General features: G+C 41.5%; 2 protein-coding genes across 2 annotated transcripts in view; one reads left to right on the top strand and one right to left on the bottom strand.

Moving 5' to 3' along the window:
• The first annotated feature begins 4,087 nt into the window (after positions 1-4,087).
• GPHB5 (glycoprotein hormone subunit beta 5) lies at positions 4,088-9,350 on the top strand. Its single transcript, XM_061429872.1, has 2 exons — positions 4,088-4,628; positions 8,052-9,350. The coding sequence occupies exons 1-2, from the start codon at positions 4,425-4,427 to the stop codon at positions 8,238-8,240; spliced, it is 393 nt and encodes a 130-aa protein (XP_061285856.1). The 5' UTR covers positions 4,088-4,424; the 3' UTR covers positions 8,241-9,350.
• Positions 9,351-21,748: 12,398 nt separating this feature from the next.
• The window catches only part of RHOJ (ras homolog family member J), a 93,297-nt gene continuing 90,279 nt past the window's right edge, over positions 21,749-24,766 (bottom strand). Inside the window, exon 5 of the mRNA XM_061429075.1 lies at positions 21,749-24,036. Within this exon, the coding sequence (XP_061285059.1) occupies positions 23,890-24,036 (147 nt within the window). The 3' untranslated portion in view covers positions 21,749-23,889. The remainder of the gene's footprint in view (positions 24,037-24,766) is intronic.

Below are 24,766 nucleotides of genomic sequence, written 5' to 3'. Positions count from 1 at the left end.
AAAAAAAGAGTAAAACATTTATTTCCCGCTTATGAGGTGTCAAGCCCTGAGATAAACAATTTCTAGACATTATTTTGTAGAATGCTTACATAAACCCTTTGAAAAAGGCATTTTCAGTTTTGTGGAAAACTGAGATTCAGTGGGCTATGAGATTTTTCCAAGATCACAAGCTGGCAAGTATCAGAGTCAGATGAACACAAACCTAGATGTCTTTATTATAATATGAACCTTCAGATTCTCTACCTGACTTGCCCTCAGCTTGTTATATTCATAAATAATTTGCAAATCTTTAAGTTCTGGTGCTAGAAAGTGCCTCATAAGTCATCAGGTCTGACCTATTCATGTTGAAGATGAGGAAGCTGAGGCTGAGAGAAGTGACCTGCCCAAGGCAGTCACAAAAGAAGTGGTGCCACTGAGAATCAGCTTGGCTGAACCAGGGAAGAGAGTTACCAGGCTCTTGCAGTGTTTCCATCTCCTGCACAGACTGTACACTGCTGGTCCTCCCTTGTCCGGGACTGCCCACTCTGGACCAGGCCTCAACCCTTCAAGATGCTGACACTCAGCTCCTCCCTCCTCTGTTGTCATGCTCCCCTAGACCTCAAGATGACTGCTCTCCTACCCCCCTGTTCCCTGCTCCTTACCCCCAGGAAACCTACATCTTGTGATTCATCCTCCAAGGTAACAATGAATGAAGTGAAGATAATGTGACAAGATGAGAGAAGATTCTCTTGGATCTGTGCTTGGAGACATTGCCCACATCTTTGCTGTATCAAAAGAATGACTTTAAAGATGGGAACGTCAATGAAAATGGAAGGGAAGCCTGCAGATACAGATTCTGAGATGTTTTGTGGGTATCAGGGCCTTAAGTAACCCTTGAAATCACACAGCAACCCTCTCACTGCCTCTAGAGAGGCAGGTGGCATGGCACAGTGCATGGATGGCAAAGAAGTGGCAGCCATATGCCATCCCCTTTTCCTACACTCATGATGAAGTTGGTGGGCCACAGCTTTCTGTACTAGGAATGGATTCAGAGGCCTTTCTTTTCTTATTTATTTATTTAGTTTATTTTTTGGTGGTGGTGGGTCTTCATTGCTGCAGGTGGGCTTTCTCTGGTTGCAGTGGGTAGGCTTCTCATTGCTGCGGCTTCTCTTGTTGTGGAGCACAGCAAGCTGCAGTAATTGCAGCGTGTGGGCTCAGAAGTTGCAGCTCGTGGGCTCTGGAGTGCAAGCTCGGTAGTTGTGGCACACGGGCTTAGTGGCCCAGTGGCATGTGGGATCCTCCCAGGGCAAGGATCAAACTGGTGTCCCTTGCATTGCAAGGCAAATTCTTATCCACTGGACCACCAGGGAAGCCTGAGGCCTTTCTTAACAGAGTGTTCCAGGTAGTACCTTCGATTGACTGCAGTTGATTACAGGGATGAAACAAACTGATTTGCCATCTCAGTGTTTCCGAAGGCTTTGGAGACCGGGAGATTACAAAATAATGGAGCCTCCATTTATCCCAATGGAAAAAGAAGACAATATAGTTTGATTTACATAACTGATATAAGATTTAGAGGTAACATATGCAAGAGCACTCAGTGACTATAAGTGGTCATTCTTATAAGGTCACTGCTGATGGGGAGCAAGCAGAACGCCACAGCCCAGCTGGAGAAGAAAGGCACTTCTTGGCCTCTCTTTGTTGTCTTTCCTTATCTTGTGACATCGCAGACCCAGGTATGTATGTTTCAGGTCTCCTCCAAAAGGACTGAACAGTCTCAGGTCAGGATGGCAGCTCACCACCGATTGGCTCAGCGAGTTAGGACAGTCACGTCAGGTCAGCAGTCTGTCCCTATAGTACCCCAGGTCTGCTTATGCTTCTCAGTCTGAAGGGCTGAAGAAAGTCCTTTGTTCCAAGCCTAGTTCGATTTCTATAAAATACATATGATAATCTGACTCTAGAGATAGGTATATTGATGATATAGTGATGGATTCACTAAGAGTTGTTATATATTTTGAAAAAAAATCAAACCCTTAATGAGTAGCAAGTCTATTAAAAGAACACCTTTCTTTGTTGAAAATAGAAATGTTTCAACTTTATTTGGAATCATATTTATTTAATGTGCACCTTAAATGTCTTGAAATATGTCATTATTAGCTAAGATATATAAACTCCTAAAGGCTAGAAAGATGTCTGCTTCATTAATTTTTTTAGCGCACCCACAATAACGCCATGAACAATGAGATTTTTAATCCATTTACACGCTACAATTGCAGATTGGAGTATAAACTGTGTCTCATACTCATAAAGAATGCTATTTCATTCTTAGTTTAAACTTTAAGAACCAGAAATCAAATGAAGCAGTTCTATTACAACAGCATTGAATATCCTTACATGCAGCACAAATGGATAATTATTGGTTTATTTTAATTTTTAAAGTATCAGTACTAACCAACTTTCTATGAGAGAAGCCTGCCCAAGTAGGAAATGTGAAAGATGCTGAAAACTACATGGAAAAAATAAAAAGTCATTTTAAGTCCCATGCTGGAAGATAATCGTGTTGACTACCTTAATATTTGTTTCCTGTGTGATTCATTTTAAGGTGTTATTAATATGCTCTAATACTTAATGCATCTTAAGACATTCAAATGTTTCTTACCATGATTTCCATCCTTTCAGTTAGTGATCCCATGTTCTTCCCAGGAAGAATTATTGTTTTTTTATCTTTCAATGCATTGAAATGTGTTGTGAGTTAAAGGAAAGAGTGCTGTGAGCAGCTGGTGACTGCCTCCTATTGAGAAGGAAAGTTGTGATTACTGCAAAGGAAAATCTAATCCATCTTGCCCCAGTGCACTTGGTCTTCCAGAGCCAGGTGAACTACCTTTGACTGTTTCCCCAGGATTATGTCACCCACCAAGGTAACTTTCTTTTTCAATAGGCGATGTTAAGAAACAAAACAACACCCTTTAAGTTAATCACTTTTGGAAAATAGAGAACGGCTTTATATTCCAAGGCTTTGATGTGTTTAGTGGTTCCTGTAAGGCTCTGCCTCCCTTTTCATTTTGATTGACAAGACCTTTCCTATATATTTGAGCAATCAAGCAGCCCAGTCACAGAGGGTAGAGGCATTTACCCAGAGCAAACTTGTACCACTCACTGCGACTTTCCAAAATCTTGAGTACAAGTTTCAGCTTTATAGGCAAGTCAGCTCCAGTAAGATCAGGTAAGTGCTTCTCCATACAGGAACTTAATTCTGCCTGAGGGTAAGTCCAGAGAGCCTTGCTAAGGTGACAGGTCAGAAGTAGGAACTGGGAGATAAGTTTGGGAATAAATAACTCTGCAGTCTAAATCATAATGAATTGAGGGTGTTCTGCAAGTGGAGAGTCCACCCTCATTTCAGCATTCAGGTATGTCTGTCTGGTGGGCCAACCATGAAAGAAGTGATTCTGGCTCCTGAAAAAGCACAGGAAATGATCAAGACCCAGGAAAGACCCCGATGCTGGGAAAGGTTGAGGGCAGGAGGAGAAGGGGGCAACAGAGGATGAGATGGTTGGATGGCATCATCAACTCAGTGGACATGAGTTTGAGCAAACTCAGGTGGATAGTGAAGGACAGGGAAGCCTGGCATACTGCAGTCAACGGGGTCGCCGATTGAGTCACTGAACAACAGTAACAGAGAGGATAGATAGTGGATTGGTATTTGAGTGGGGTTGTGTTTTAAATACCCCTGATGCTTTCCATCATTCAGATTTAAATTTAGTCACAAGATGCCTATTACAGTGGAGGCTTAGATCAAAGGGAATTTGTAGCAACTAGGACACATTTTTATCAATGGCCACCAAGTCGGATGTGAGGGCTGTTCTGCATATCCAAGTTTTATGGTTTTGTGCTGGGTTGGGTTAGTAACAATACATATGGGGCATGCCATTATTATTTGTCTACCCCTCTCCATTTCTCATCCATGACACTGGAAATATAATTTCGAGTGAAGCATGTAGCATGATACCAAATACCTTGGATCTGAATAAAAATAATTCGTGTGTGTTCATGTATCATGTTAGGATATGCATTACTTCCGGTGTTAGTCATATTCTGTATTTATTCTGAAGAGGTTATTGGAACAAACTTCTTTAATGCACAAATCCAGCAGTTGGGATACCATAAGGAAAAGCCTTAGGATACCCTTGGAGGGTTGGGTGTTTAGTGACCTGAAATTCTAAGGGCAATGTCCCTTTGATAGTGACCAACACATTATCCATGGGGTTGTTGTTATTGTTCAGTTGCCTGGTCATGTCCGACTATTCGCAACCCATGGACTGCAGCACACCAGGGCTCCCTGTCCCTCACCATCTCCTGAAGTTTACCCAAGTTCATGTCCATTGCATTGATAGAGGTAGCTAGATCTATTAATAAATTCTCCTTCCTTTCCCTCTCGGAGGAACAGCATGAGGCTGGTGTACCTTTTTCTTGGCCCCATGACCCTCCTGCTCCTGGCTGGCTGTGGCTGTGTCATCAGCACCTCCAGTGAGAACCTGCGCACATTTGTGGGCTGTGCAGTGAGGGAGTTTACTTTTCTGGCCAAGAAGCCGGGCTGCAGGGGCCTTCGGATCACCACGGATGCCTGCTGGGGCCGCTGTGAAACCTGGGAGGTGAGTCCCAAAAGAGGCTTTGGTGGCAATGCCTTCATGTCGCTTGGACTGATTCTAAAGTACTCACTTAAAAAAAAAATTATTTCTTTATTTTTATTTTTGGTTGTGCTGAGTCTTCATTGCTGTATGCAGGCTCTCCCTGCTTGTGGAGAGAGGGGACCACTCTAGTTGTGGTGCGGGGGCTTCTCTTGTTGAGGATGAGGGGCCCTACGGTGTATGCTTAGTAGCTGTGGCACTTCAGGGCTCAGTTGCCCTGAAGCATGTAGGATCTTTCCAGACCTGAGATAAAACCTGTCCCATGCATTGCAAGGCAGATTCTTAACCACTGCACCATGAGGGAAGCCAAAGTATTAAAGTTCTTAATGAAATGAGATAGAGCTGGGATATCTATACTTTGTTATGGGTTAAACAAACAAAAAACAACTACTTGGAATCTTCCAAAAATAATCTGAAAGAAATATGATATTGCCCTTCTAACGAAGCATTGATAAAATTAATAATTTGATTGACATGCGTCTGTCTATTTGGGAATCATCTCTGGGAGGCCAAGATGTGCTGTTTTTCTGCCCATTTTACAGATGACATGCAAGAATTCAATTGGTAGCTGACTGCAGAGTCATGCAAAGAGTCACTGGAAAGTTCAGAATAAACTCTTGGTTCACGCTTATAACCCAAACTCTTTCCTGTGTTCCTCCCCCTTTAAAATGCCAGCCAGTTACCAAGTAAGGCCCTAAGCTAAGCAGCAGGTGAGGACGTGTCCTCAGCCCCTCCTTCAGTGCCTTACCTTCAGCCCTGCTCTCTTCTGTTCCCCTAGAGTCATTCCTGGGTCCCTCAGGGATCATCATTGACAGATCTATTAAGGTTCTTCATATACAATTATATGCAGCTTTTTAAGAGACTGTACATTTAAAATGGGATAAAAATCTCAATCAAAGTTAGAATGCTTTAAGGTTGAGAGGAGATGTTTGAGGGGTGAGGAGATAGAGCGCCTTTCAGTACCCCGTAGGATCACACCATACAGTGACTGCTGCCTCTGCCCACTAGGGCCTGAATTGGTTCCTAATGAAGTACTAGCTCTGATTTTGTCACCCTGGCTCCAAAAACCTTTAATGATCACCCACTGCTGCAAATTCAGTAACTACCTTTTAAGGTCCTCAGCAATATGCCATCTGCCTATTTTCCCAGGCACTGTGCATATTATTAGCTCTGCCTGAGAGACTAGATTTTAAAGGTTTTAGTCAGTATTCCTCATGAAATCTTACTTTTGGTCCTTTTCTCATATTCCTGCTCACATTTATTCCTTGGTGCCTGTCTCCAGAACCAACTCCTCTAAGCCTTTTCTGACTCTTTGGTCAGCCCATGACCATCATCTACCTTTTTTGTCTTATTTCCTTCTCCACCACACATTAGGTTTTAAGTTTTTTGAGTGGAGAGGTTCATTCTTGTGCTTTTCATGGCTCTTGTCAAAAGACGTGTATAAGCAAGGCATTCAATAAATGTTGAATTAAAAGGGATGAATCCCTTCCTGGAGTTATACATCTTCTCATCAAATTGAGCCCATTTAGAAGCCTGGTGGCTCAGATGGAAGAATCTACCTGTAATGCAGGAGACCTGGGTTCGAGCCCTGTGTTGGGAAGATCCCCTGGAGAACAGAATGGCTACTGACTCCAATATTCTTGCCTGGAGAATTCCATGGACAAAGGAGTCTGGTGGGCGACAGTCCATGGGGTCATAAAGAATTGGACACAATTGAGTGATGAACACTAACCTAGAAGCCCATGAGCACTAAGAAAGGACACTGCTATTAGGAAAAATATCCTTCTATTCAGGGACTCAGAGAGCAACCTGTTATCATTTGGATAAAATTATGGCCCTATGATTGGAATTGGATTATGGTAATGAAACCTGTAACTTAAATGAAATACCTCCACCAAGTTAGCTTCATTTCCCCATCATTTGGGGGCTTGAGACATAATAACAAATGAAAATTCAGTTGTTGCAGATACTGTGGCTGTCACATGACATAAAAGTTATGTGAGAAACTTCCTTGTGTTCAGGGCGTGGCCTGGCAGTGCCTTCCCCTGCTCACAGCCTTGTCGAGGCTATTCGGAGCTCTTTCTGGGCTAAAATCTCAAACTACAATTTCCCTTTAATTGAACGCATCTTCTTTTCCCTTTATAAATCAACAAATGGCTTTAACTGGGTAGCGGTCACCCACAGAAGGTCAGGGACTATGCTCTCACTGGAGAAATGAGACTATTAAAGAGCAGGACTCTCCTTAATGTCAGTCAGCTTTTATGTATGCCTTTATTGTGGTATGAAAATGGAGGCTATGTCTAGAAAGTAGATAAAAGAATGAGGTTTATTTTCCCCACAATCTGAAAGTTTCTGATTGATAAAGCACTTATTTTTGGTAACTTAACTGGGGAGCATGTCTGAAAATAAGGATATTCATGACGACACAGTGGCTGGATTTACTTTGAAGGTGGAACTATTGATGAAATTAGCCTTTGTTCTGGCCTAGGTTTAGGGTAGCTAGAGTTAGCAAATAACCAAACCAATCAAGCCAGGATGCCAGTTACATTTGAATGTCACATAAACAACCTTTTTTTTTTTTTTTCATTTTGGTATAAGTCTATCCCATGCAATATTTGGGACATACTTATACTAAAAATTGCTGTTTATTTGAAATTCAGATTTTACTGGGTATCCTGTATTTTATTTGGCAATGTTGCCTGGGATTCCAGATTACTGAAGATAAGAGGACATGAAGCAAACTGAGAAAGGATAAAACATTATCTGAGAAATAGTAGGAAGAAGTTGATATTGAATTTAACTCTTCTACATGGTCCTCAATGAAGGCAAAGCCATATTCCCATGACATGCATGTAAGATCTGCATCCTGGACCTCCATTAAACATATTTCACTTGCCTGGGACAAATGAAAGTGCTGTCCTCTGAAGGCTTGCTAGTTATTATTTTTATATTACTTTCTTACTCTTGTAACTGCTCTGATAAGTACGATAGACTACACTTACTGAACGCTGACTTGGTGCTGGTCATCTACCGTCTTACCTTATTTCCACAACTATGCTGGGAAGTAGGTATTTTGTTTTACAGATGAGGAAACTGATTTTCCAAGGTCTCCAACAAGTGGCAGATCAGGGATTCAAGCCTACTAGGTCTGACTGCAGGGTTTGAGATGCACGTAGGGCACTAAGGAATCTGCCTTGCTCTGTTTTCTTTTATTGATTCAACAGGTGGTTGTTGAATTTGCTTTCTACTGGAAGGGAAACAAGTAAAGAAATTAACAAGTAAAGAAATGAATAACAAGCTAATCTCTTATAGTGATGAGTGGTACCAAGAAAACGAAACAGGACGGTATGTTCTAACGGGTTTTCTGTTTTCTGCCTGTGGGGACAGAAGCCCATTTTGGAACCCCCCTACATCGAAGCCCATCATCGGGTCTGTACCTACAATGAGACCAAACAGGTGACGGTCAAGCTGCCCAACTGTGCCCCTGGAGTCGACCCCTTCTACAGCTACCCTGTGGCGGTCCGCTGTGACTGCGGGGCCTGCTCCACCGCCACCACGGAGTGTGAGACCATCTGAAGCTGGTGTGACCTGCAGACACAGCCGGAGGGCGCCAGGCTCACAGACACACCTGCATGGGCAGCATGAGCAGCTACACCCCCTGAATTCAAGGACTGTTTAATTTTGACCCCACCTATGCAGGAGGCTATACATCTCCCTTCTGCCCAGCTCAGGCACAAGGCTGAGGCAGCATACTTACGCTAAAAATGCAAAACAGCATTTGTGCCTTCCCTGACAAAATTTCTCTGGTTCACCCACTACAAATTAAATTTTCTTCACCTTGAGTCTCAGAACATAACTTGTATATCATAACCTGCCTCCAACATGGATTTATAGTAAGCCAATATTTTAAATGCTTTGGGCATAATTAGGAAATGGGGCTAGAAAAGCCTTTAAATTCTCATGTCTTATTTAATGACTGGTCTCCAACTAGATTTATGATCAAAGTGCCAAGAATTAATAAAAACCAACGCTTTAGTCCTCATGCCCTCCAAGAAAATCCAATTGCAGGCTCCCTTAGAACTTACTTTTCCTTTTAACTGAGGGATTACCAACACAAGATATAGAGACTGCTCAGATTAAAAAAGGGAGGGCAACAGTAGCTCAAATTGAAAGGTGTCTGGATTTAGGGGATTCTTCTCCCAAGAAAAATTCCTGAAGTCCCTTTTAGATCCTTGATAAAGAGACTACTTTGTGATTAAAAACAAACAAACAACTCAGAAAAAATATGTAATCAGAGCTATCACTTGATCTTAAAAATTTATGAAATTAAACTTATGCATTTAGACTCAAATGATACTCCCCCAAAGATATGTCCCAGATTATCCAAGTCACAAATATTCTTTACCACTGAGCATATTTTAAATTGTAGTTTTTTAAACTCAAAAGTGTTCTGTGTTTGTAGGGGTAAAACTGCACTGCTGACTCAGAGGAAAAAGTCTGTGATTGTCTAGCTCTTTCCCTCTCTAAAATCTTACAGCAGCTGATTCTCTGTGACTTTTTTTTTTTAAAAAAAACACTCTAATGTTATGCAGGTGTCTTTAGTTCTGACATTTTGGGGGTTGAAATTAACCTCGTTCTTTTTTCACATTGCACCAGGAAAATCTATGTTAATGACAATAAAGCATTTCCTCTGTCTTTTGAATTCACGAAAACTTTCAAAAGTCTCTTTTGTCTTTAATACACTTGGAATTATAACAACAATCACACTTAAAATGAATTGCAAGGTTATTTTTATTTGCACATTTAGGATGTCATATTCAGTAAGGAATACAGACAGATGACAGGGTACCAGGAGTCCCAAAGGTGGCTCAATCTGTATTCTCATCCCTGGCATTTCATCACTAGAACCAGGGGCCCTCCTTGAATGAGGAATCAATGAGTCTCCATGAAAACAGGAAAGCAAATGTTAGGATTGATGATCTAGGATTGGGATGCTGAGGTGGACATCCCAGAACAAAGGGCATGAGCAAAATCCACCCAGCCTTCAGATCTGTTGGTAGATAAGAGGGTCACTCTAAGGTGAAAAGTATGTGAGTGCCTGCCGTTGCCACTGGGGTGGAGGAAGAGGATTAGGGATAAGACTGGATGGCTCCACTCAGGTGTTTTCAACCAATCCCTCAGAACTTCCATCAGGAGTTTCTGGGAGAAAGAGTTGCTTCTAAAACAAACTTAGGGGAAAAAAGTGGAAGCAGTAAGGGCTTGCCAGAATTTGAGAAAAAGTGACTGTAGCAGGTGGCATAGTGGTAAAGAATCCATCTGCCAGTGCAGGAGATGCAAGATACTTGGGTTCAATCCCTGGGTCGGGAAGATCCCCTGGAGAAGGAAATGGCAACCCTTTCTTGCCTGGAAAATCCCATGGACAGAGGAGCCTGGTGGACTACACTCCATGGGGTGGCAGAGAGTTGGACATGACTGAACATGCAGCATCTGTAAGGGTCCTGGTGGGAAACAAATAATATACTGCAGTGGGATGTTGAGTATAATTAAACGAAGAGGCTGTTTACAAACATGAAGACAGAATTAAGGAAACCAACTAGGGGGTGGTGAGACACTCTCAAACACTTGTGTGAAGCTGTGGGCAGCGTAGGCTGAAGGACCAGGAGAAAGTGATTTTCAGATCTCAAAGAGAACTGTAGGAGAGGAATTCTTTGACAGGGGTTGTGGTTTTTCATAGGAGGATGTGGCCGCTACCAGTATGAGGCCTGGGAGGGAGGAAGGTGGTTAGCAAATACTCCAACCTCACTCTGCTCCTGTGCCCTGATCTGCAAATGGGAAGGCAGAGAATTGGGGAGCCCATTGGTTCAGCTCATAAATGTTGGCCACCCAATAAGTAGGTTGGAGAAAGGTGGGGAGTGAACCTAAGGGGGCCAGTGGATAAAATCCCCAGAGGTATCTCTGGGAAACTTAGCCAGAATGCCATAGGTAGTAATTCTGGCCTCGAGAGCCGTAGGAGGTGCTATAGCAACACAATTACTAAGACTCTGCTGTGATGAATTGGGATGGGGTGCGTGTGGAAAGGTATGTATGGGTTAATACAACATCGACAACATCTGAGGGATGTGGGAAGCATGGTAATCATCAGGACTGTAGGGACTGATTGGTCGTTAAGTGCAATCAAAGTACTTGGGGCTTGGCATGAAAGACACAGTTGAGGAGATTCTCTTCTCCTGAAGGTGGAGGGCAGAAGGTGCTGAAAACCAGGCCTCAGGCCTAATCGGGTAAGTTGAACTGAGGAGTTGAATCATCAGAAAGGCTGAGTCTCTCACCCTGGCAATCTCCTGTCCTTAAGTTCCTCACAGGGAAGTTGTGGGTCACAGAGACTGCAGTGGGGACCACCCCTGGATGAGCTTGAGGTTCCCTCACCAAAAAGGCTGTTCCTTCTTCCTAGAGGAGGCCAACCTCCTGGTGCTCGGAGACCAGGCTGAGGCCCCGTCCAAGGAGGCTGCTTTACACACCACCCACAACCCCTCATTTATTCTACGTGGCTGATTAGGGTCAAGACTCAGGGTGATCCGGCTGGGGAAGGACATTCCTTCTGGTGGGAGGAATGAGATTTTCCAGTGAAGGAACCTCGGGACTTGACTAAAGCAGACAGAGATCAGGGAAATGTGCTTGGGAATGGATCTTGAGAATGTGAGATGGGATGAAGGAGAGGGTGGCAGAATATAATCCTGTATATATCTCTGGTGGCTCAGTGGTAAATAGTCCACCTGCAATGCAGGAGACCTGGGTTCGATCCTTGAGTCAGGAAGATCCCCTGGAGAAGGGAATGACTGCCCACTCCAGTGCTCCTGCTGGGGGAATTCCATGGACAGAAAAGCCTGGTGGGCTAAAGTCCATGGGGTCACAAAGATTTGGACACAACTGAGCGACTAACACTTTCTCACTTCAAGAAGAGCTTCTTGGGCATCCTCACAAGGGCACCTGGATTTCATTCCAGTGTGTGTTTGGGCTGGCTCCCTAAATCTTGGGGGAAATGGTGGAGTACATGAATGAAGAGAAGATGCCAGACTGTCCTGGCAGAGTATTTGAGGACTAAAGCCTCAGAGAGGGGCCCTGATATGTTCACCTGGAGAGTTCAGAGGATCCTCCCTTCATTAAAGCGATGAGGAAGGCACTAGTGAGGGGCTTCTGCGACACAGAAAAGCTCAATATCGGCTGTCTTTGTAGACCAGGGTTGATGGGCAAGAGAAACTGGGCTTCCTGGTCTCAGCAGAGGTGAGAGGGGTCTGGAACAGCAGAGACCTGGTGGTGACATGTAGCTGCCAGAGGCGAGGTGGACATGGTTGCCATAACAGGAGGAGGGTTCTGATCCGCAGGATCTGCGGTGCTGGAGAGGAGTCCACCGTGTTCCTAGTCCGTGGTGTTCCAACAGCTTCTGCGGTAAATATTTATTATAATCAGAAATGTTATTAATGAAAAGGAGGAAAATGTCTGTCTGTGGTAAACTTAATTTTTTTTTCAAATCTCCTCTTCCCTTTTCCTGTGTGCCTCTTTGTCATTCTCTTTTTCTCCCTCCTTTGCTTCCACAGTATTTATGAATTCTAATTTTGTGCAAAACATTATGTTTGGAAGTGCAGATATAAATATTGCTACCATTTATGGATTTCTTATTATAAACAGGACCCTTTATATATATATTTAAACTTTTAATTTTTATTGGGATATAGCTGATCAGGAAACAATGTAATAGTTTCAGATGAACAGCGAAGGAACTTAGCCATGCATACACATGTATCTATTTTCCTCCAAACTCCTCTTCCATTTAGCCTTCCACATAACATTGAGCAGAGTTCCACACGCTATACAGTAGGGCAGGACCCTTTATATTAATTCTTTGTAATCTTGTGTCAACTGTGCTCATAGGCATTGTTATTGCCGAAGCATTGTTAATGCCATCACCATTTTACAGATGATGAAACCAAAGCTCAGAGAGGTCAAGTAACCTCCCCAAGCTCAGACAGCTGATTGGCAGCACATGCCAGGTTTCTCTGACCCAGAACCAAATTCTTTCCATTGGAGCTCGATGGGCCTTTTGGAATGTTTCTTCTGAGTTGTTCTCGCCTGGAGAAGTCTTTGAATTTATTGATGTCAGACTCTCTCTCACCATTGATTAGCATGTCTGCTGCCTGTCCTGGAGGTAGCTCAGTGCAAGCTTGGGTTGTTTTATGGAGACTGTAGTTTTTCTCTAGTTTCCTTTATTAACCTCTAGCAAGATAGTGCTTTGCTATAACTCAAACCAAAGTTTATAACAGGAGGGATTGAAAGAGAAAAGGAGCAGAGCCTCAAAGGGAAATTCAAACAGACTGCTGTAGAGATGAAGGTGGTATGCCTTCGGTTGATCTCCCGGGCAGCGTGAATGGTGCAGAGATGGTGGTCCATGCCTATTGGTGGGGGAGGGGCTCTAGACAAAACTGACTCCCAGCAACTCCTTACTCTTGGAGACATGCTTATTTTGCAACTAACAAAAGGTGAGGAGAAGGGGAATTTCCTAGATTTTTCCCCCCCATAAGAGTGTTTTTCAATGGAGAATGTAAATACACACATTCTACTTCTGGGCTTATTAGTTGTGTTGATTGAATTCACGTTTTCCTTCTTCCCCTGATCAGGAAATGAATGAGCCACCACAAAAGCACCAAATTCTGCTGTAGTGACTCAACTCTTCAAATTAATTAGGTTTTTAATATAATAAAAAAATTTCTGAGATAGTAAATAAACTGTACATCTAATCAAAAATAATGTGGCATTGATAAAAAATAAATTGCATTTCATCAACTTTTCCAAGAGGACTGATTATCTTTTTCATTCAGGAGACATTTTCTTAAAAATAATATGTACCTTTTTGGTTTTCTCCAACGTGTTAAAGCAACTTATGAAGAAGTAACTTTAAAAGGATTCTTTGGAAAATTCTAAAAATTTTATTTGCTGCTGAAAATTTCTACTAGAGAAACAGTTTGCTTCTTATTGGTGAAATGAATCTTCTGGCATTTTCTTTTATAATGATCTCCCTTTGTTTTAACGAACAGGGTTGTTTGGAATTGTGTACAGGGAGATCTAAAAGGCTCAGTGGCTGGTTGTTGTGGTCCTGGAGTATCTGAAGGGGATGTTAAAGACCTCTGAGGAGGTAGGTGATGTCTAACAACAGAGGAAAGAAATAGAAAAAGGATGAGAGAAAGCAGAGCAGGTGTGCAGCGTTATAACCGGTGGTGTAAGTAGAGACTTGTTCCAATGTTAAGGGGTTTAGAGGGATTATTCCAGTCTCTGTTCCAGGTCCTCATTAGCAGGAGAAAAGTAAACATTTCCTAAGCTCTTTGGCTTTATTTTTGACTCTAAGTTCCTCTGACTGTAGTTCTTTAGCATACTGAATAATCAAGTTAAAAAAAAAAAAGGCTTCCTGATACACAAGATTAATTATATGCTTTGACCTTGACTGTGGGCCATCAGGGTTTCTGGAAAGTCATTCAAACCCCCAAAGACACACACACCCTTCTTCAAAAGAGAAAAAAACATTTTGCTTTAACAAAGAATATCAATGAGGGCTTGATCTCTGGGTCGGAAGATCCCCTGGAGGAGGGCATGGCAACCCACTTCAGTATTCTTGCCTGGAGAATCCCAGGGACAGAGGAGCCTTGTGGGCTACAGTTCATAGGGTCACGAAGAGTCGGACACCACTGAAGGCGACTTAGCATGCACTCACACATCAATATATTACCAAGACGATAATTATAATTTTTTTTGGTGATGCTCAAGGTATGATTACCAGCAAGGAATAAATATAATATCCCTAAGTCATAAATAATGAATGACTTAACTTGAAAGAACATTTATTCACAAACTCTTGTTGTTTAGTTACTAAGTTGTGTCCAACTCTTTTCTAATTCCAAGGACTGTAGCTTGCCAGGCTCCTCTGTCCAAGGGATTTTCCAGGCAAGAATACTGGCATTGGTTGTTATTTCCTCCTTCAGGAGATCTTCCTGACCCAGGGATCAAGTTTGCATCCCCTGCTTGGGAGGTGGATTCTTCACCCCAGGGCTTACCTGGGAAGCCTAGAATAAACTCCCTATATATACAATAAAGGATACTGATGAATTATTAATAGTCATTATCTCTATGAAGTACACATACAGAATTATACAATTGAAGTGGAAATTTAATCCTGTGAGGTTCCCAGTTCTTTGCATAGGAAATGCATGAACAGATCACACTTCCTTGACCTCACTTTGTTGCTCATGCAGAGGTTATCAATACATGGAGAGGTGCACCCTTGAAGGAAGGTGCTCTAAGCTTCTAGGCTGTTCTGAACCCCCATCTTCCATTACCCTCTTGGCATCTGCATATCAAAACTAACATATTTGGAGGGACCGATTTTACTGAGTGGAATGATGACATCCAGCATTTTCAACTATGTTGGAAATGGTTTTAAAAGGAAGATTTTGCTCAGCTTTTAGCTCCTGTTTGAGCAAGCTGAGGATGCTAATGCTAAAATATCTCCCCACTGAAACATAAACATTAGTTAATGAGAAAGTCCAGCTGAAATCAGTGGCAAATTTCAGCATGAACAAAATCTGAGCCACCTTCGAGACGAACCAAAAGGAACTAATGTACCGTAATTTCACTCAGGCCTCTACGCTGCAGGCTGCTGGCCAGCGGAGTAGAAGCAAATAGGTTGTGACCAGAGACTTCTCTCCTTCAGCACTTGATTATTTCAATGTGCTTAATTCAGTAGAGGACTTTCCAATTTCTTGGACTGGGATTTTGTTTTGCAGTTGCAATAAAGGGAGTGAGAATCAGACATTTAAAAATTATGATAAGTAAATGGATTCTTAAAGAGAGATTGATTGTTGTTGCCAGTGTCCTTGCCCTATTAGTTTCTTATGAGGAAGAGAAAAGAGGCTCTATTTTGTGGCCTGGGGAAGGGAGTGAATGGGTGGGGGTGCAGGGCCCTAGGAGGATATACAGCCCGTTTTGTAAGAAGTGCTTTTTGGCAGCTTGCACCAGTGGTTATGAGTAAGAGGCTGCAATAATGAAAATCATCTTTAGTAAGATTCTGTTTTTGGATTTGGCTAAACTCTTCCAAGAATGCTAGCTGCTTTGGGTAGCCAAGCTGCTTCCAGATGTAAAAACTGTCCCAATTTAAAAGCTGTACCCAATTTAAGGATATCTTGGGACACAGGTGGTTCTTGCAGCCTTGAACGTGAAGGAATAGATGACTGACAGGACCAGAATCAGAGCCGCAGGGGGCAGAAGATGGTCCTTTCCAGAGGAGATGGTCCCTTAGCGATGGGATCTGCATAATAGCATCAGTTGCTTATTCTGGGATAGAATCACTGATATTATAGCTGGGAAATTAGTAGGCCATTTGTAGGTACAAAAGAAGTGATCCTTGTGCACTTTCTTTGTTTGAAAGTAGGTATGACTTGCCTTCAGGTCTTCTGGAGCAACAATGGAATGTGAATAAGATAAGAGGCTTAAGCATGTGTGTGTACAATTTTGAATTTTTAAAGGGCTCTTGTACACGAGGTGGGATATGGGCGGAGTTAACAAAGCATTGTCCCCTGTGACATTTAGTAAAAATGTGTTGAATAAGTGATGACAATTCTGGTCTGTGCTTAGAGCAATAAACATCTAAATCAGGAGGATGCCCTTCATAGAGGTCAAGTTGTAGTCAATCCTTATTCTGGCCTCTAGAGAACTGTCTAAAATATTATCTTAAACAGTGAAGAATGAAATTTTGTGCCTCAGAAACTTGTTTTATCTTCATTTTATAAGTTTATAATGTTACATGATATAAATCTTTCTTATTTCTTGATGGAAAATCATTTTGGAGGTTTTTTTTCTCTCCCTTATAAATGCCAGAAAGACTTTCGGAAAAGAAGTTCTTGAGATTTATCAGATCTTTCAAACCAGATGCTGCTTTTCTGCTCTGGATTCTGAAACATGCTGTTTCTTTTACTGCAGCTGGGAAGCACATGAAAAGCAAAAGAAAGGACTTCTGAATGTCTTTTTTTTTCCATCAAGTAAATGTGGACAACTCAAATATTAGCCTAAGATAGCATCAGAGAGACAGGTGAAGCCGATGGTTTCATCATCTGGCAGCTATATGTTTGAGTGTAAAGACTAATGATAAACTTGGTTGTCTCATAGGCCAGTCTTCTCAAATTTCAAAGTGCACATAAGTCACCTGGGGTCTTATTAAAATACAGCTTCCGATTCAGTAGGTCTGGCCCAGGACTGCGCTTCTATAGTCCTAACTAGCTCACAGGTTGTGCCCATTCTGTTAGTCCCTGGACCTCACTTTGAGTACCAAATTTCCCATTCTAACAGAGGCTAGAGAAGGCAGTTTTCTTGAGTGGCTGGCGAGGTCACCCTCAGATAACCCAGAAATGAGAGTAGGAAAAAAGACTGTATAATGAATTAAAGTCAAAATACGGCACAAGATAAACTTCAAGGTTATAGTACAGGAAATGGCATTTTGTTAATTACCAAAAGTGTACACAGAATAGCCATTACAAAGAAGCAGATGGTAAGAAAGCCAGTCTGCAAGCAGCTCAGCCATGCTTCCCGTGTCTATCATTTTCTCTGTTGAGATTACCTGAGGAGGAATGTGGACTGTTTCCATCGGGACAAAATTCTCCTGAGATGTACTTACACAGCAATTACTGTGTACTCAGAGCAAACAAAACAATTTAAGCCAGGTAATGAGAAGAATGCAGAATTCATTAACCGTCTGCCCATAGCCCCTCTGTGAGAAAAAAATCCGATTGCTTACAAAAATTGATTTTAAAAAAAAGCAGGTGGTGGCACTTTCGGGTGTGTCCCAAACATACCACCTGCTATGAAAGAGTTTCTGTTTTTTCTTTAAAGAATTAACATGTTGATGTATGGCAAAACCAATACAATATTGTAAAGTAATTAACCTCCAATTAAAATAAATAAATTTATATTAAAAAAAATAAAGAAGGCTTCTGGAAAAAAAAACATAAAATATTGAGCAGGATATTACTTTTAAATAAACAAATCTTTTAAAAGTTTTTTTAAAAAAGAATTAACATAAAATAAAAAAGACTGATTTGTTCAGGGTCTCTGGGAGGCGAAACATGCTTCCAGGCGAGACTTGGCTCTGGGTCTTAGGGACCCTCTCCTCAAATTACTCTGGACATCACATCCCTAAAACACTGATCAGCCCCTGTTCATCCATGATAACTGCATATACTGAGAGTCTTGGAGGACATGGCTGAAAATACAGCAAAATTATACCAGCTACATATCATAAAGTTTTTGAGTCACTGCAGAACTCAGAACAAAATGAAATTTCCATGGTAGAACATGTTTAAAACACGCACAAGATGACTCTAGATTTTAACAGAATATTCCCTAAGGAGGGAAAAAAGCAACATAGATTGTGACTGAGATTAATCATGCAGCTTTTCCTCTAATTTATTGTAGTGGATGTTAAAGGCCAAGAACTTTTACTGAACTTGCATCCCACAAATTCACAGATGAACCAATCCCAAGGAGGAAAAAAAAAAGCATAGATTGTGACCAAGATTAATCATGCAGCTTTTCCTCTAATTTCTTGTAGTGGAAGTTAAAAGCCAAGAACTGTTACTGAACTTGCATCCCACAGATTCACAGATGAACACATCCCTCCTTGACTCATTCCTGTCCTAACCCCAAGAGATCTCCCAAGAGCAGCGCTGAGCCTCTAATGCTCAATGAGCTTGTGTGTAGAGCTTGATGCTTTAATTTCCTTTTTGCTCTTTGTTGACCATGGAAGCACCATGAATTGTTGCCTTGCCTCATATTTTTGTACTCTGTCATTGCTGTTGTGCATTTTATTTTTTAATTTTGGAGTTTAGAAATGTTTTATTTTAGAAAAGTAACACCATTGTCCATTTTAAATGCATTCTTTCTATTTAGAGTTATTCCCGCCAAGATAAATAAATATTCTTCATACAAGTAACTGTCTTTCCAGATATCCCACAGTCATCCTTTTCAGGTTTTAAGTCGTGTTCATTTTCAACGAAACTTTCAAACTGATTTATTCACTCATATTTCTTGGTAAGTTTCCTTTGCCTGCCCGCTCCATGTTAGAAGGTTTGAGGAGGATGAATAAGAAGGTTTGAAGGGAAATGACCTCAGAGGAGGTTTGAGAGAGATGACCTGCTTGGCTAGTAAAGACCCAGAGAGCGCTGTCCAGCACTTCATCCATTTTTAATGAATCACGAGGTGGTATTATCTAGGATTATTACACAATTAATTCTGTTGGCTGATTCTGCTTTGAGACCCAGAAACATAGAATGCTCTTGATGAGAATGGCCCTGCTTTCTTCCCCATGGCTCTGGAGACCAGGCAGAAGTTGGTGATTCTCCAGGAGGATTGTCAGATATGTGTTTTTGCCTCGTGTTTGGTTTTAGGTTTTCCTCCCTTCTCTAAATGTTTCCTTTTTAAGAGTACCTAACTTTCTTCGCAAGAAGTTTGGTTTCCCTGACCTCTCTCACTCTCTCTTTTTCTGTTTCTAATGGTCCTTGAAATGAAATGTTTTCTTGAGTTTTCCTTTGTACTTGGGCAGCCTACGCAATGACTCTTAAGAGAATAGCTAGTGACCTGTGGTTTTCTCTGCAGAAGAGAATGCACATTTTGTATTCTGGCCTCTAAACATAGGGGTAGATTTAAAAATGAAGACATAAGATCATCTCCAGCACGGTGTCAAACATTCCTTTAAAGCTAAACCTTGATTTTTAATCTTCCATCACTTTGGTCTTATGGATGAATCTGCGTTTATGAAAGCAATCAGTTCAGTCAGTTCAGTTGCTCGGTCATGTCCGACTCTTTGCGACCCCATGAATCACAGCACGCCAGGCCTCCCTGTCCATTACCAACTCCCGGAACACTGCCTCTTTAAAGGCTGACCTCAAGTTATATTGGAGAAGGAAATGCCAATCCACTCCAGTATTCTTGCCTGGAAAACCCCATGGATGGAAGAGCCTGGCAGGCTACAGTCCATAGGGTCACAAAGAGTTGGACACAACTGAGCGACTTCACTCAGGTTATATATTTCTTCTTGAAGACCCTCTACTTCGTGAGGTTATAGGAACCAGCACTCTTAATGATGATATTTATGTTATTTTCACATTCTGGGTTTTATGAAAGCTGTGTGTATGGCTACATGCACTTCATCTGGTACTTCTCTTCTCTTACAGACCAGAAATCTTCCAAAAGGTTATTTGTATGTCATGATCAGACATATTGAAATCTCAGTACCAAATCTCTCTTCCTGTCATATGTGTGTGACAATTTTTGATTTCCCAGTTTAGTGCTTTCTTGTTGAAAGTGCTGCAGTTACTGCATTCAGCAATTGCTCTTTGGGTATAAATTTTCTTGGCAGAAAGCAGCCCAGAGTTCTACTGTTAACATGGTTCTGACTTGGGTCTTCCAAATAAGTCCATTAATTCTACCAAACAACCAACCATCTGATTGAAAAAAAAAATCTGTCAAACTAGCTACCTGATCAAGCCATGAAATTGAGATTATATTACACTGTACATATATATCTTATTATAGTGGCCCACGTCATATATTTGAAATATGGTTAGGATCTATAGGATAAACAGATGCAACTCAGGTAATATACCTACAAAACTCCAACTTAATATGTTGATAATGAGTAGATTCTAGTATGAAAGTGAAGTGTTAGTCACTTAGTGGTATCCAACTCTGCAACCCCAGGGACTGTAGCCGCCAGACTCATCTGTCCATGGAATTCTCCAGGCAAGAATACTGAAATGGGGGACTTCCCTGCTGGTCCAGTGGTTAAGACTCTCAGCTCCCAATGCAGGGGGCCCAGGTTTGTTTCCTGGTCCAGGAACTAGATCCCACATCTGCAACTAAGGCTTGGTGCAGCCAAATAAGTGAATAAATATTAAAAAAAAAAAAAAAGAATACTGAAATGGGTTGCCATTCCTTTTTCTAGGGGATCTTCCTGACCCAGGGATTGAACCCAGATCTCCCGCATTGCAGGCAGATTCTTTACCATCTGAGCCACCAGTATAGATTACAGTATGGAGATGAAAGGCACTGGATGGGAAGCAGAACAGCTGAGATCTGTCCAGCTTTGTCACAACATATCTCTTTTAACTCATCTGGGCTTGTATTTTCTCATCTGTACAATGAGGAAATTGGATTATAGCTTCTTCTATCTCAGAAAAGTCAAGACTACACCTTCAATAGCGATCTGTTGCCCCTTCTTGACTTTGAAGATGGTGTAGACCTTTAAAGGGTCCTTGTTGAGATTTCTATGTCTTTCAATCTTTGGTTTCAGAATATAGTTTTATTCAATTTTATGGCAGAAAACTTTTTTTTTTTTTTAGAGACATAAACTACCTATTGCCATGAAACAGGGAATACGTGATTAATTTGGTGGAATGACATGAACTCTTTTAGATTGCTTTGTTCTTCATTATTTTATTCAACAAGTAGCTCCTAAAACCTCTAAGCACCTGGGCTCCACACAGACACTGTCTCTCCAGGTTCTGGTTCTAGGCAAGAGAGAGATCTCCCACTATGAACAAGTTAATCTCTGTGGCCCATTAGGGAGGTGATGACCTGGGGAACCATTTGCCTGTTGAGTGCACACATCTGGAAAATTCTCCTTGGCAGAGCAAACACACTGTTCTCAATTTTTCATCCACATCAGTGAGGAGTGGCTCTTTAGCAAGACATAAGGAGAAGGGAATGGCACCCCACTCCAGTACTCTTGCCTGGAAAACCCCATGGACGGAGGAGCCTGGTAGGCTGCAGTCCATGGGGTCGCTAAGAGTCAGACACGACTGAGCGACTTCACTTTCACTTTTCACTTTCATACATTGGAGAAGGAAATGGCAACTCGCTCCAGTGTTCTTGCCTGGAGAATCCCAGGGACAGGGGAGCCTGATGGGCTGCTGTCTATGGGGTCGCACAGAGTTGGACATGACTGAAGCGACTTAGCAGCAGCAGCAACCACACAATAATGTAACAAAACCAGGTAACGGCACTTCATTTATTATAGGGCTAAATGCTCATTATTGTTTGTAAAGGATGAACTCAAAGTCTGCAGAGTTACAGTTTATACATGGTTGATTTCCATTTACAAAGAGAGAATGTCCTTGTTTTCTCTAAATGTCAAGCTTTGACTTACAAAACTCCCGTTTTCTTTTAGGTGGGGTGTGTGTGTATTCAAGAAAATGTTCAGCAACTAGACGGGGGAGAAGAGAAATAAAACTTGAAATACAGAAGAGGGGAAAGCACATTTCAAAAATTTCAAACAAACAAAACCCAAAAAACTAGGGGGGGGTGTCACGGAAGGTCTTCACAGAAAAGACCAATACTGTATGCTCCTTTTTAAATGTGCTTCCTCCAGGAGCATAAAGAACTAGAAAGACAGGATTTTTCCAACAGGAGTGTGAATCTAGAAATTCTTAAACTAAAATTCATGTAATTTCATGCTGCAAAGAGGCACTTTGCTTATGCAGTTGAAATAAAAATAAAGTGCCTACCTGGGTGTTTCCAGGATAACTGTAAGCAAATAAGACTAATTAGAAGCCTTCACAGTCTCTAATTAAAAGCTAGGAAATAAATCACTCTGAGATACAAGAATCCCTGGATGTTTGGAAGAGTCTCTTCCCCAGGGCCAAAGTCCCTGTTCCATAGAGCACATCATTTTGGAAGCAGGGCATAGATGGATCCAGAGCTTGGTATTCATGGATATAGACCAAAATACACATTTGGGACAATGAATACAGGAAATAGGGAGGGGCAATATTTTAGTACCAGTTATACTTGGAAAATATCCTTTAAAGAGAATGAATGAGAACCCCCATGGGACAAGCTGAGAAGCACTTTCAGTTGAAGTGAGAGGGAAAACTGAGGCACTTTGGCTTAACCTTTGCAACTTTTTTACATCCTATGATCAGATCCTTCTTTGGAATCAAGTTATTATTGGGCATGGGAAAGAGTGTGAAATCAAGAGAGGAAAGAGGCATACAGTGGGGAAGGGAGGGAGCAGGAAATTTCACTTTAACGAATAATTATTTTTTAAAAAGATAGGTCTGCCATATTCTCTTCCTAATCAGTTTGATTGAAAAGCAGAAATTCTACTTTCTTAAAAGCACAGTTCATTTGTAATTTTAAAGAGCCAACTCATTGGAAAAGACCCTGATGCTGGGAAAGATTGAAGGCAAGAGGAGAAGGGGGAGACAGAGGATGCAACGGTTGAATGACATCACTGACTCAATGGACATGAGTTTGAGGAAACTCTGGGAGATAATGAAGGACAGGGAAGTCTGGTGTGCTGCAGTCCAAAGAATTGCAAAGAGTCAGACCTGACTTATCAACTAAACAACAACAATGACAGTATAACGTGGAAAAAATAAAGTGACCAGTCAACGTAAGCATTTCTGGGGGTGAATTTTAGGCAACAAACGCAGACCTGCAACAGTTCAGGTGGTGTCTCTTTCAATCAGGTTCAGAAATTATGGCTTCACATATTTCCAAAAGTTTCAACATTTCCTTGTATCTTCTTACAGTCAGGCATTCAGAGGTACATGTTGGTTTTAATAGCTTTGGTAGAAACATGCTGAAAATAGGAATGAACATCAAAACCTTTTTCTTTAAGATAGTTTGGCATGGTTTTATAAGGCCTGAGTAAACTGGTAAATTAGTAATTTCTTAAAATAATACAAATTAACGTAAGACACATAGGAGAACAGCAGATTCAAGAAAAAAAGGTTAGTATCATATTCCCATGTTTTGTAAAAGACAAGAACCAAGTTCTTTTTTTTTTTGGTTTTCCTATGATGATTTCCTATCAGCTTCATGCCCTTGAAGGGGATGATGGAAAACTCAAGATGGCCTTGACTTTGTTTCCCACGTGGTCAGTGGTGGCACTGGCTGGGATCTGGGCTCAGCATTCTCGTGGAGTGTGCAACGTGGATGCTTCTGGCTGGTATGGAGGATGTGGCAGTTGGCTGATAGTGTGCTGTGCTTGGGAGGGCTCACAGGGTGGAGGGGCAAGCCTCTGGGTCAGGGACTTCCTCTCTGGTCATGCCCTCCTTTTGGCTTGAGCTGGGTCACAGAGATTGGCTGCCATTCTTACCCTTTGTGGGGTGGAGGTGGGTCTCAAGCCACCTCAGATAATTGAACAGCAGCTGTGACACTGGGAGCAGTGTTTCTTCTTTTTCTTGGGATGGAAAATGGTGAGGATTGCTTCATCAAAAACTGCTTTGAGACCTTTCTGGGTCAGGGCTGAGCATTCCAGGTAGCACTGTGCTCCGATCTAAAACACAAAGAGAGGCGTGAGAGGAGGAGAGAGAGAAAAGCACAGTGGTGTCTGCCCTCTGCCCAGCCAAGAGCTACTGCTGCTTGTCTCACAAACAGCCCAGGGATGGTTTGGATCACGTCTTTTCCTTCTGCGTTTCAACTCGCATCTGCTTTTCTTTTTGGTATTTTTACATATTTTGCTTTCTGACATTAACATTAAATGACTGTGGATTGCTTCTGATGAACAACAAATTTATTATAAGTATAAGAATATAAAACATAAAAATTAAGAGAGGATTCAAAACCAGTGATATGGTTTAAGTATTTTTTGTGAACATCAGGGTATGTGATGTTGTTTTTAGTGCCTTCTCATTTGTATGCAGAACATGTCAATGTGGTACAAGTGAAATGAATTCCCTTCTGTGCATAGTAGGGCAGGGTGTCAACTTGCTTAATAAAGCTCATAGAAAGAGAGTGGTTTTATAGAGAGTTATATGGTTTTATAGGTCATTTTTGATTAAAATGCACTTCTGACAAGGTATCTCTCAGCAAAGTAATATCTGATTGGTTATATTATTCAGTTTTAAGATACATTAAAAGGTATATTTTAAGCAGTTAAAAAACTCCCAAAACACAGAAAAATAAAGGTCATAAACCCTCTTTGTCAATATACAGTCTACGTGTATTTAAATGACAAAATATCTTGTGCTTGCCTAGGGCTTTATTTCAAAGCTTTTGATGATTTC

This window comes from Bos javanicus, chromosome 10 (assembly GCF_032452875.1).
Source record: "Bos javanicus breed banteng chromosome 10, ARS-OSU_banteng_1.0, whole genome shotgun sequence".
NCBI classification, from domain to species: domain Eukaryota; kingdom Metazoa; phylum Chordata; class Mammalia; order Artiodactyla; family Bovidae; genus Bos; species Bos javanicus.
This window is presented reverse-complemented; position numbering and strand designations above follow the sequence as displayed.

Coding starts and splice junctions, on each gene's coding strand:
- GPHB5 (XM_061429872.1), top strand. CDS start 4,425: ATGAGGCTGGTGTACCTTTTTCTTGGCCCCATGACCCTCCTGCTCCTG. Junction 4,629..8,051: donor GCCGCTGTGAAACCTGGGAG/GTGAGTCCCAAA, acceptor CTGTGGGGACAG/AAGCCCATTTTGGAACCCCC.